Raw genomic sequence first — 12,891 nt, forward strand, 5'->3', positions numbered from 1 at the left:
TTAGGTCTAAGGGTTCCTAAAGGAGGGATTTGCTTTCACTCAGATTTAGGTCTAAGGGCTCCTAAAGGAGGGATTTGCTCTTGGTCTGATTTAGGTCTCAGGGTTCCTAAAGGAGGGATTTACTCTGGGTCTGATTTGGGTTTAAGGGTTCCTACAGGAGGGATTTGCTTTCACTCAGATTTTGGTCTAAGGGTTCCTAAAGGAGAGATTTGCTCTTGCTTGGATTTAGGTCTCAGCATTCCTAAAGGAGGGATTTGCTCTCGGTCTGATTTGGGTCTAAGGGTTCCTAAAGGAGAGATTTGCTTTCACTCAGATTTAGGTCTGAGGGTTCCTACAGGAGGGATTTGCTCGTTGTTGGATTTAGGTCTGATAGTTCCTAAAGGAGGGATTTGCTTTCACTCAGATTTAGGTCTAAGGGTTCCTAAAGGTGGGATTTGCCCTTGGTCTGATTTGGGTTTAAGAGTTCCTAAAGGTGGGATTTGCCCTTGGTCTGATTTGGGTTTAAGAGTTCCTAAAGGTGGGATTTGCCCTTGGTCTGATTTGGGTTTAAGAGTTCCTAAAGGTGGGATTTGCCCTTGGTCTGATTTGGGTTTAAGAGTCCCTAAAGGACGGATTTGCTCTCGGGAAGTCTCTTAAACACCCGACCACAGGCTGGCAAAGGAGGACACCCCGCAAGGAGGACGCCCACCCCGCTTCCCAGGGAGGTTCTGTGGGATGAATCCCGCTTTTCCAGCCCAGGCAGCAGCTGTGGGACATCCTGGGTGCAGCTCCCAGGGCTGGAGCAACTCTGTGACAGCCCTCCAGTGGCTCAGAGCCGGGCTCAGGCTCGGCTCACCAATTCCCTGGGAAAAAGGGGACAGGGCTGGGACAAACTCACTTCCCAAAGACGGGGTTGAGCTGCTTGGAGATGTAGTTCTCCTTGTCCTTGATGTCGGTCTTGCCCAGCCGGAGGGCGATGTAGGGGTCGGCCTTGCCGTTGATGTCAGCGGGGTGAAGGTCCGTGGCCTGGGGAGGGCACGGGAGATCCCTCAGGGATGGATCCAGCCCCGGCAGGGAAGGAGGCAGGGATGGGCCCCTTCTCCACCCCTGGGAATGCCTGGCCCTGCCTGGCCACTCCTGTCACCCTAAAAGGGGTGTTTTGGGTTAAATTGGGGCTATTCCTGTCCCTGCCTGGCCACTCCAGTCCCCCCAAATGGGGTGTTTTGGGTTAAATTGGGGCTATTCCTGTCCCTGCCTGGCCACTCCAGTCCCCCTCAATGGGGTGTTTTGGGTGAAAGTGTGGCTGTTAGTGCCTGGCCCAGCCTGGCCCTGCCTGGCCACCCCAGTCCCCCTAAATGGGGTGTTTTGGGTAAAATTGGGGCTATTCCTGTCCCTTTCTGGACACTCCAGTCCCCCTAAATGGGGTGTTTTGGGTAAAATTGGGGCTCTTCCTGTCCCTTTCTGGCCACTCCAGTCCCCCTAAATGGGGTGTTTTGGGTGAAAGTGGGGCTGTCCCTGCCTGGCCACTCCAGTCCCCCCAAATGGGGTGTTTTGGGTTAAATTGGGGCTATTCCTGTCCCTGCCTGGACACTCCAGTCCCCCTAAATGGGGTGTTTTGGGTAAAATTGGGGCTCTTCCTGTCCCTGCCTGGCCACTCCAGTCCCCCTAAATGGGGTGTTTTGGATAAAAGTGGGGCTGTTCCTGCCTGGTGTTAATGCCTGTCCCTATCTGGCCACAACAGTCCCCTAAATGGGGTGTTTTGGATAAAACTGAGGCTGGCCCTGCCTGGCCACTCCAGTCCCCCTAAATGGGGTGTTTTGGGTAAAATTGGGGCTGTTAGTGCCTGGCCCTTTCTGGGCACTCCAGTCCCCCTAAATGGGGTGTTTTGGGTGAAAGTGGGGCTGTTCCTGCCTGGTGTTAATACCAGTCCCTATCTGGCCACTCCAGTCCCCCTAAATGGGGTGTTTTGGGTAAAATTGGGGCTGTCCCTGCCTGGCCACTCCAGTCCCCCTAAATGGGGTGTTTTGGATAAAACTGGGGCTGTTCCTGCCTGGTGTTAATACCTGTCCCTGCCTGGCCACTCCAGTCCCCCTAAATGGGGTGTTTTGGGTAAAATTGGGGCTGTTAGTGCCTGTCCCTGCCTGGCCACTCCAGTCCCCCCAAATGGGGTGTTTTGGGTAAAATTGGGGCTATTCCTGTCCCTTTCTGGGCACTCCTGTCCCCCTAAATGGGGTGTTTTGAAGAAAACTGGGGCTATTCCTGCCTGATGTTAGTGCACATGGAAGGATCCCTGGGATCACACACCCCTGTCCCAGCACATGGAAGGATTCCTGGGATCACACCCCCTGTCCCAGCACATGGAAGGATCCCTGGGATCACAGCCTGTCCCAGCACATGGAAGGATCCCTGGGATCACACACCCCTGTCCCAGCACACGGAAGGATTCCTGGGATCACACACCCCCTGTCCCAGCACATGGAAGGATTCCTGGGATCACCCAGTGTCCCAGCCCATGGAAGGATTCCTGGGATCACACCCCCCCTGTCCCAGCACATGGAAGGATTCCTGGGATCACACCCCCTGTCCCAGCACATGGAAGGATTCCTGGGATCACACCCCCCCTGTCCCAGCACATGGAAGGATTCCTGGGATCACACTCCCCCTGTCCCAGCCCGCAGCCCCCCTCACCCTGACGATGTAGACCCGGACCAGGACGTTGACGGGGTCGTTGCTGGGGATCCCCTGGAACATCCCGAGGGTGGGGTCGTGTCCCGCCTCCCTGCTCACGTCCTCGGGCAGCGGCACCTTGTAGACGCACAGGGAGCCCTGGAGCGAGGGAGAGCCCAGCCTGCCATGACTGGGGGGCACAGAGCCACCCCGGCACGGGGGTCCCGGCCAGCACCCCCACCCCTGGACGCTCCCGGGCCCAGGACTCGCCTTGAACCTGCCCACGATCCGCTCCTCCTCCGTGGCCGTGTCGTCGTTGTCCCCGATCTTGCCCCGGAGCAGGTTGAAGGTGTGCAGCCAGTCCTCGAAGTTGTCGAACTCCGACTCCAGCTCTTTGTTGAAGACCTTGGGACGGGGAGGGAGTTAAAAAGAGGGGGAAATTGGGTTAAAAAAAAACAAAACCACACACAAATGGTGAGGAAAAAATGCGGTGACACGGGACAGGAGGAGAGGGAACGGCCTCCGGCTGTGCCAGGGGAGGCTCAGGTGGGACAGGAGGAGGAATTTCCTGCTGGAAAGGGTGGTCAGGCCTTGGCAGGGGCTGCCCAGGGAGGTTTGGAGTGCCCAGCCCTGGAGGTGTCCCAGGAAGGCCTGGCCGTGGCACTCAGTGACAAGGTGGGGATGGGGCACAGGGGGGATCCACGGGCTGGGAGGGCTTTTCCCACCTCAGTGATCCTGGGATTCCGTGATCCTAGTGCCCAGTTCTCACAGGCTACATGAATCCTAAATAAATCCTCGGGATCACTGAACCAGAGCCCACCCCTGCCCCAAATCCAGGCTGGAAAACTCTCCCCTCCAGCCGGGGCACATCCAAGCTGCCCCAGGGATGAGCCTTCCCGGGAACACCCTGTGACCTCCGACTGCCCCAAACCCTGCAGAGCAGCTGGCAATCCTCGTCCCAGGACACATCCCCGGGTGGGATGTCCCAAGGCACACCTCCCCTAGGATCAGGCACTTCCTTGGGAAGTAGCAGAGGCCTCCCTGCCCCCTCCTGCCCCCCGCCACACGCACCTTCAGCTCGTCAACCTTCTGCTTGTTCTTCTTCTCCGGGAGCTCGGGGGCCGCCTGCTGCTGCTTCTTCTTCTTGTCCTCCTTGGGTGCCTTGGCCTTGTCCTTGTGCCTGGCCTGGGCCTTGGAGCCTTTGGTGGGAGAAGAGTCCCCGGGGTTGGTGTGTGAGCCCCAGGGACACGGGGACGAGGGTGAGGAGGGTGGGGGAGACAGGGAGGGGATGAACAGGAGGAGCAGGAAAGCTGGTGGGTGCCACTGCCTGCACCTCCCAGCCCGGCCTGGTCTGCCTGTCCCGGGCTCTGGAGATCCCTGGGTGGGGAAATTCCAGCAGCAGCAATCCCTTGGAGGGCTACAAAGCACGGACAGAGGGGCGAGGAGACCTAACTCTGCCCACAGCACCTCCTTGTCTTCCTTTATTCCTGCTGGATGAAGCCTTGGGAATAAAATCCCAGACTGGGAATGGCCGAGGGGACGGTGCCTGATGCTCAGCACCAGGAGGGGGGTTGAGCCCATGACCAGCTGCAGCCTCGGGTCATGAAAGTCTCTCTCAGAGCAACCACCAGTGACAGCCAGCCAGGAACAGGTTTCTGGGAAAGGGGGGTTCAAAGGAAGCTTCTCCTACCCCCCCAACAATCCCTGTCCATCCTCTGCCAGCTTCCACGGGGGCTGGGCAACGCCAGGGGGGACAGACAGATGGCAACGACCTCACGTGGAAGAGGGAAGGAGGGAGAAGAAGAAGAGGGAAGAAAGAACAGGAGAGCCAAGGGAAATGGATCCTTCTCAGGAGGTGGAAAGAAAACCACGGGGGACACGAGACACCCCCCAACTGGGAGAGCAAACCCGGGAAGAACCTGCCCAGAGTTGTCTCCGAGCTCGGCACGACCCGACCTCATCTTTGGATGAGCAGAGCTCCTGAGGGAGCAGAAGTTGTCTTTGGAAGCCTGAAAATGAGCAGATAAAGGGAGATTCCTCCTGTCCCCACCTCAGATTTCCACTTCTAACCGGGAAAGTTTGAAGGGCTCGGAGAAGATAAAATAAAGATAAAAAACTGTGTCCTGGTCGGTCAAGGCCAGGCTGGATGGGGGTCTGAGCAACCTGGGCTAGGGGAAGGTGTCCCTGCCCATGGCAGGGGGTTGGAATGAGATGATCCTGAAGGTCCCTTCCAACCCAAACCATTCCATGATTCCACGAACAGCTGAGATAAAATAATGCCCCCAGCAAAGGGGGTGACACGGCACTGCCAGTCTGGGACTGCGCCGGTAAATTTGGGAGATGGTCCCCCCGTGATTTATTAACTGAGATTTAGCTGCAGTTTGACCTGAGCTGGGCTGGCCCAGAATATCCTGGTGGGATCTCCGGGCGGGAATGTGGGCGGAAGATGCCCATGGCTTTAGCCTGAGAAAGTACCATTTAGAGAAAGCAGGTTATAATAATTCACTGGCACAGCCCTTCACCGCCCCGGCGTCCACGCTGGGTGCCAGGTGAGGCTGGGATGTGAAAATCAGCCTTCCAAAAGCAACCAGGCTCAGGGTTTGCCTCAGCCGAAGGACGCGACAACAACCCGCTGCCACGGGGACGTGGGATCTATGGAGGGGATGGCTGGAAGTCCCCAAGGAAACCTTTCCAAGCCCTATTGGTGGGGCTGGAAAGGAGACAAAGCCACCCTTGGCCAAGCTGTCCAGCTCCCCAGGATTCTCGGCTCGCAGAATCTTTGGTGCAAAATTAATGTCGCCCAACTTCAGAGACGTGCAACGGCCCGACTGAGCCCCCCAAGCCCCAAATTCCCTCAGGGAAAAACGCCCCCAGGGCACAGTCCCTCTTATCCTGACGTGGTTGGGATGGATTAGGTGAGAGAGCCTGCCCTGGAAGTGTCTGTTTTCCCTCCCTGCAGGTGAAAGCACTTCCAAAACCCCCTTCTGGGGAAACACGACATCCTGCGAGCCCCTGGAGTGGCCACAGAGGTTCCACAGGGATGTCCAAGCCCCGAGAGGAATCCTGGTCTCCACATGTCCTCCTTCTTGCCCTGCTTACCCTCTCCAAGCTCCAGCTCTTCCTTCTCCTCCGCTTCTGCTGCGGCTGCTTCCTGCTGCCGGAGTTGCTGGGGGAGGAACGAAACCCTCGGATATCTGGAACCATTTCCTCGTGGAAAAGCTGCCCAGGGGGCAGGAGTGGAGTCCCCACCCCTGGAGGGGCTCAAAAGCCCTGTGGGTGTGGCACTTGGGGCAGTTGGACTCGATCTGGGAGGGCTTTTCCAGCCTGAATGACTCTGGGACAGGCAGGGCTGGAGAGGGATGCGGCGCATCCACCAGGCTTTGGGAGGAGCTGGAAATGGGTGGGAGCTCCCAGCCAGGGAATAACGTTTTCCTGCCCCCCCTTCCACCCCTGCCCTACTCCAACCCACCTCCTTCATGGTCTCGATGGAAGCGAAATACTTGGACCACCAGTCCAACATGCTCTCATCGGGCTCCTCCTCCTCCGCCTCCTCCCCTCCTCCTCCTCCTCCTCCTTTCTTCTTCTTCTTCTTCTTCTCCTTCTCCTCCTCGCTCTGAAGGCCCGAGGGAAGCAAAGACAGAAGGGGAGGGATGGCAGGGAGGAGGGAAATGTCTCCTGAGGTGCCGGGGTGGTGGGTGAAGTTCCAGAGAAGGCACAACCCCCCGGGCTGGGGGGGCCTCATTACCTCCCCCCTCGTACAGACACCGAGGCACAGAGATGATCCGGGCTCCAACAGCCTCGGAGCCACAGAATCATGGAATGCTGGGGGCTGGGAGGGGTGTTAAAGCTCATCTCTTTCCACCAGGGACACCTGCCACTCTCCCGGGTTGCCCCAAGCCCCGTCCAGCCTGGCCTGGGACGCTCCCAGGGATGTGGAAACCCTGAGACCATCCCCCCCCAGATTCCCATCATCCCTTCCATCCACGCATTCCTGTGACAGTTTTAGTCTAGGCCTTGACCAGTTGGTAACCAAGGAAGTGGCCATGTCCCCAGTATTCCCTACGATTTTTACATAAGCCAGGGTATAAAGAAGAAGGAGAGAGAAGCCTCTGCCCTCTTCTCTTCCAGTGGATCTGAAGGCACAGGTTTCCTGCTCGTGTGGGGGAGCAAGGCCTAGTGAGGCCTAGTGAGGTCCAGTGAGGCCTAGTGAGGCCTAGTGAGGTCTAGTGAGGCCTAGCGAGGCCTAATGAGGCCTAGCAAGGCCCAGTGAGGCCTAGCGAGGCCTAGTGAGGTCTAGTGAGGCCTAGCGAGGCCTAATGAGGCCTAGCAAGGCCCAGTGAGGCCTAGCGAGGCCTAGTGAGGTCTAGTGAGGCCTAGCGAGGCCTAATGAGGCCTAGCAAGGCCCAGTGAGGCCTAGCGAGGCCTAGTGAGGTCTAGTGAGGCCTAGCGAGGCCTAATGAGGCCTAGCAAGGCCCAGTGAGGCCTAGTGAGGCCTAGTGAGGTCTAGTGAGGCCTAGCGAGGCCTAATGAGGCCTAGCAAGGCCCAGTGAGGCCTAGCGAGGCCCAGTGAGGCCTAGTGAGGCCTTGCAGGCCTCGGGAGGCAGAGGGTGCCGGCGGTTGTTTGGCACGATTCTGCTCTCTCAAGGAGAGTACTAAGATTTTCTTTTGCTAGTTTTTATTGATTGTGCACACCCTCTTCGGGGTTTGGGTTTTTTTGTGGTTTTGTCCCTTTTCCCTTTCCCCTTTTCGGGGGGTTATTTGAGGTTCTTTTTTTTAAATGTACCTAGTATTTTAACTGTATATAACTGTGATATATGCAAATATATATATATTTTAATATAGTTCTGCTATTCTGAGTTTTTTCATAGTTTTTTTTCTGGAAGAACTCCCCAACTCGGCAGGAGCCAGGCCACTGCCACACCCACGAGACAACACCGCTGTGCCCCTGCCTCGGGGCCCTGCCCGTCCTGGGGGTGCAGTGGATGTTCCATTGGAAGCGGAGCGGAAGGACTGGATGGGGAGCAGAGGGCTGGGAGAGGGGACGCAGGGAAGGTCCATCACTTACCACGTCTACCTTCACCACCGCGTCGGAATTCTGCCGTCCGGGGCGGGAGGGAGCAGGGAGAGGGAGAGCAGGTCAGAAACAAACCCTCAGCTGGGCGCAGGGCGTGGAATCCCAGATCGGTTTGGGCGGGAAGGGACCTTAAATGTCACTTAATTCCAACCCCCCTGCCATGGGCAGGGACACCTCCCGCTATCCCAGGTTGCTCCAAGCCCCTCCAGCCCTGGCCTTGGACACTCCCAGGGATCCAGGGGCAGCCACAGCTTCTCTGGGAATTCCAGCCCAGCCCCTCCCCACCCTCCCAGCCAGGAATCCCTTCCCAATCTCCCATCTAACCCCAGGAAAACCAGGCACCTGCATCCCGGTTTTCCCGTGCTTGGATATGGGATTGCTCCAAGAGAAACCCTGCCAGGCTCTTCCCTTCTCCGTGGGAACCATGGGAATGCAGGGCAGGGAAACCTCAAAGCGTTGGGAAAAGGTCCATCCTTGCTTTTTGGGGATCCTGAGATGGGTTGGGTGGGAAGGGACCTTAAGGATCATCCCGTTGCAACCCCAACATCTCCCGCTATCCCAGGTGGCTCCAACCTGGCCTTGGACACTCCCAGGGATCCAGGGGCAGCCACAGCTTCTCGGGGAATTCCAGCCCAGCCCCTCCCCACCCTCCCAGCCAGGAATTCCTTCCCAATCTCCCCCCCAAATCTCCCCTTTCCCAGTGGGATCCATTCCCTGTGTCCTGTCCCTCCAGCCCTTGTCCCCAGTCCCTCTCCAGCTCTCCTGGAGCCCCTTTAGGCTCTGGAAGGGGCTCCAAGGTCTCCCTGGATCCTTCCCTTCTCCAGCTGAGCACCCCCAGCTCTCCCAGCCTGGCTCCAGAGCAGAGGGGCTCCAGCCCTGGGAGCAGCTCCAGGAATCTCTGTTTTCATGGAGCAGAAGGGTGTGAGAAGGAGCTGAAACTCCTGTTCCGGCCAGAAAACGGGCCCTGGCACTTCCAGTGTGTGACAGACCCCGATCCCTTTGGGACACCTTGGCTGCCCAGTCCACACAGTGTGGGATCCCTCGGAGAGCGGGAATTCCGTGGGGGGTGGGACACTCACAGCTTCCAGCTTCACCACCGTCTCCATCTTCCTGACGGGAACCTCGGGCTCCACGCTGACCACCACCTCCCCTGCGGGGACAGAGCGGCGCGTCATGGCCGGGAGCCCCCGGGATCCTACCCAGGGACTGGGATGGACAGGGTGAGGAGAGGGACCAGGGACAGGGATGGGGACAAGGCATGGAGAGGGAACAGGGACAGGGAAGGGGACAGGGACAGGGAACGGAGAAGGAGCAGGGACAGGGACAGGGCACAGAGAGGGAACAGGGACAGGGATGGGGACAAGGCATGGAGAGGGAACAGGGACAGGGAAGGGGACAGGGCACGAGAGGGAGCAGGGACAGGGATGGGGACAGGGACAGGGAACGGAGAAGGAGCAGGGACAGGGACAGGGCACAGAGAGGGAACAGGGACAGGGATGGGGACAGGGATGGGGACAGGGACAGGGACAGGGTGAGGAGAGGGAGCAGGGACAGGGATGGGGACAGGGATGGGGACAGGGACAGGGACAGGGTGAGGAGAGGGAGCAGGGACAGGGCATGGAGAGGGAACAGGGATGGGGACAGGGACAGGGCACAGAGAGGGAGCAGGGACAGGGACAGGGATGGGGACAGGGAGCAGGGACAGGGACAGGGTGTGGAGAGGGAACAGGGACAGGGATGGGGACAGGGACAGGGTGAGGAGAGGGAACAGGGACAGGGAAGGGGACAGGGCACGAGAGGGAGCAGGGACAGGGCACAGAGAGGGAGCAGGGACAGGGATGCGGATAGGGACAGGGACAAAACACAGAGAGGGAGCAGGGACAGGGACAGGGATGGGGACAGGGAGCAGGGACAGGGGCGGGGCGGAGGAGAGGGAGCAGGGACAGGGATGGGGACAGGGACAGGGCACAGAGACAGGGACAGGGTGTGGAGAGGGAGCAGGGACAGGGACAGAGAGAGGGAGCAGGGACAGGGACAGGGATGGGGACAGGGACAGGGTGAGGAGAGGGAGCAGGGACAGGGATGGGGACAGGGACAGGGCACAGAGACAGGGACAGGGTGTGGAGAGGGAGCAGGGACAGGGACAGAGAGAGGGAGCAGGGACAGGGACAGGGATGGGGACAGGGACAGGGTGAGGAGAGGGAGCAGGGACAGGGATGGGGACAGGGACAGGGCACAGAGACAGGGACAGGGTGAGGAGAGGGAGCAGGGACAGGGACGGGGTGAGGAGAGGGAGCAGGGACAGGGATGGGGACAGGGATGGGGACAGGGACAGGGTGTGGAGAGGGAGCAGGGACAGGGACAGGGATGGGGACAGGGACAGCGACAGGGATGGGGACAGGGACAGGGACAGGGATGGGGACAGGGAACAGGGACGGGGATGGGGACAGGGATGGGGACAGGGACAGGGACAGGGAACAGAGAGGGAGCAGGGACAGGGCACAGAGAGGGGTCAGGGACAGGGACAGGGATGGGGACAGGGATGGGGATGGGGATGGGGACAGGGACAGGGACAGGGACAGGGACAGGGACAGGGACGGGGATGGGGATGGGGACAGGGACAGGGCACGGAGAGGGATCAGGGACAGGGACGGGGATGGGGACAGGGAACAGGGACAGGGCATGGAGAGGGAGCAGGGACAGGGACAGGGATGGGGACAGGGATGGGGACAGGGATCAGGGACAGGGATGGGGATGGGGACAGGGAACAGGGACGGGGATGGGGACAGGGAACAGGGACAGGGACAGGGATGGGGACAGGGACAGGGCACGAGAGGGAGCAGGGACAGGGATGGGGACGGGACAGGGACGGGGACAGGGCATGGGGATACTTAAAACATTAAAATAAAGGGGAAGTTAATTAATTAATTAATTAAAGTTTCAATTTAAGGGGATCGATTTTTAAATTGATGCTATTTAAAATATCAAAATAAAGGGGAAGTTAATTAATTAATTAATTAAAGTTTCAATTTAAGGGGATCGATTTTTAAATTGATGCTACTTAAAATATCAAAATAAAGGGGAAATTAACTAATTAATGAATTTAACTTTCAATTTAAGGGGATTGATTTTTAAACTTATGATATTTAAAACATTAAAACAAAGGGGAAATTAATTAATTAACAATTTAAAATTTTAACTTAGGGGATCGATTTTTAAATGTATGATGTTTAAAAATTTCAAAATGAAGGGGAAATTAATGAATTAAATTCAAGATTTCATTTTAGGGGGTTGATTTTTAAATTTATTAAATTTAAAAATGTCAAATGAAGGGGAAACTAATTAATTAATTAATTAATAAGTTCATTTAAGTGGATTTATTTCTAAATTTATGATATCTAAAACATTAAAATCAAGGGGAACTGAATTAATTAAAAGAATTAAAATTTTCATTTTAAGGTGATTGATTTTTAAATTTATGACATTTAAAACATTAAAGTCAAAAGTAAATTAATTAATTATTAAAGAAAAAATTTTTATTTATAGAATAAAAATTAAAATTAATATTAATATTTAAATTAAAATTAATATTAATATTAATATTATAATATATTAATATTAATATTATAATATTATATATTATATTAATATTAATATTAAACCACCATCAAGGTGATTGATTAACTAATTAATTAACTAATTAATTAACTAATTCAATTAAATCAGGATATTTCATATTAAGGGGAAATGAATTCATTAAATTTAAATTTTCACTTAAGGGGGTGGATTTTTAAATTTGTGCCATTTAAAACATCAAAATAAAAATCAATTTAATTTATTTATGAAAAAAATTTATCGAATAAAAATTTTTAAATAAAAATAAGAATTGAAATAAAAATAAAAATTAAAATTAAAACAAACCCCCCCCACCCAGGGGATTTTATTTATTTAAATAAATTAAATTAAAAGAATTTACTTAAGGGGATGAATTTTTAAAACCTTTTAAAACCTTAATATTAAAGGGGAATTAATTAATGATTTAATTGCAATTTTCATTTGAGGGGATTTATTGTCAAATATATTAAATTAAGACAATTCAAACTGAGGAGAAATAAATTATAATAAACAAATATATAATATATAATATATAATATATAATATATAATATTATATATTATAACACATCTTATATAAATGGGAAATCAATTAATTAATTAATCTAAGTTTGAATTTAAGGGGATTGATTTTTAAATTTATGCTATTTATAATACTAAAATAAAGGGGAAATTAATTAATGAATTAACTAATTAAAGTTTCAATTTAAGGGGATTGATTTTAAAATTTATGATATTTAAAATACTAAAATAAAGGGGAAATTAATTAATTAATTAACTAATTAAAGTTTCAATTTAAGGGGATTGATTTTAAAATTTATGCTATTTAAAATGCTAAAATAAAGGGGAAATTAATTCATTAATTAATTACAGTTTCAATTTAAGGGGATTGATTTTTAAATTTATGCTATTTAAAATATTAAAATAAAGGGGAAATTAACTAATTAATTAACTAATTAAAGTTTCAATTTAAGGGGATTGATTTTTAAATTTATTCTACCTGAAACACCAAAATAAATAATAAAAAAATTAAAATTTTAATTTAGGGGATGGATTTTTTTAAATTCATGACACTGAACTCCATTTAAAAAATAATCAATTAAGATTTTCAGTTAAGGGGATTTATTTTTAAATTTATGATAATTCAAATGTTAAAATTAAAGGGAAAACAATTAATTATTTACGTATATAAATGAATAAATGATAAATAAATAAATAAATTTTAATTAAGGGGATTTGTTGTCAAATTCCTAAATTGATACAGTTCAATTTAAGGGGAAATCAATTAACTATTAAATTAAAATTTTCGCTTACGGGGATTGATTTTTAAATGTAATTAATTAATTAATTAATTAATTGAAATTTTAACTTAGGGGATCAATTTTTGAATTTATAATATTTGAAAATTTCAAAATGAAGGGGAAATTAATGAATTAAATTCAATATTTCATTTTAGGGGATTGATTTTTAAATTTATTAAATTAAAAAAATTTCAAATGAAGGGGAAATTAATTACGTAATTAATTAAAAAGTTCATTTAAGTGGATTTATTTCTAA

At 51.9% G+C, this 12,891-nt stretch overlaps 1 protein-coding gene across 1 annotated transcript in view; it reads right to left on the bottom strand.

The window, feature by feature from the left end:
- The window catches only part of OTOF (otoferlin), a 134,719-nt gene that overhangs the window by 11,747 nt on the left and 110,081 nt on the right, over positions 1–12,891 (bottom strand). Inside the window, exons 36-43 of the mRNA XM_064651246.1 lie at positions 8,800–8,926; positions 7,712–7,741; positions 6,116–6,259; positions 5,746–5,812; positions 3,718–3,845; positions 2,917–3,051; positions 2,668–2,805; positions 878–1,005 (exon numbers count right to left, since the gene is read on the bottom strand). Of these exons, the coding sequence (XP_064507316.1) occupies positions 878–1,005; positions 2,668–2,805; positions 2,917–3,051; positions 3,718–3,845; positions 5,746–5,812; positions 6,116–6,259; positions 7,712–7,741; positions 8,800–8,926 (897 nt within the window). The remainder of the gene's footprint in view (positions 1–877; positions 1,006–2,667; positions 2,806–2,916; positions 3,052–3,717; positions 3,846–5,745; positions 5,813–6,115; positions 6,260–7,711; positions 7,742–8,799; positions 8,927–12,891) is intronic.

This window comes from Pseudopipra pipra, chromosome 3 (genome assembly GCF_036250125.1).
Source record: "Pseudopipra pipra isolate bDixPip1 chromosome 3, bDixPip1.hap1, whole genome shotgun sequence".
NCBI lineage: Eukaryota > Metazoa > Chordata > Aves > Passeriformes > Pipridae > Pseudopipra > Pseudopipra pipra.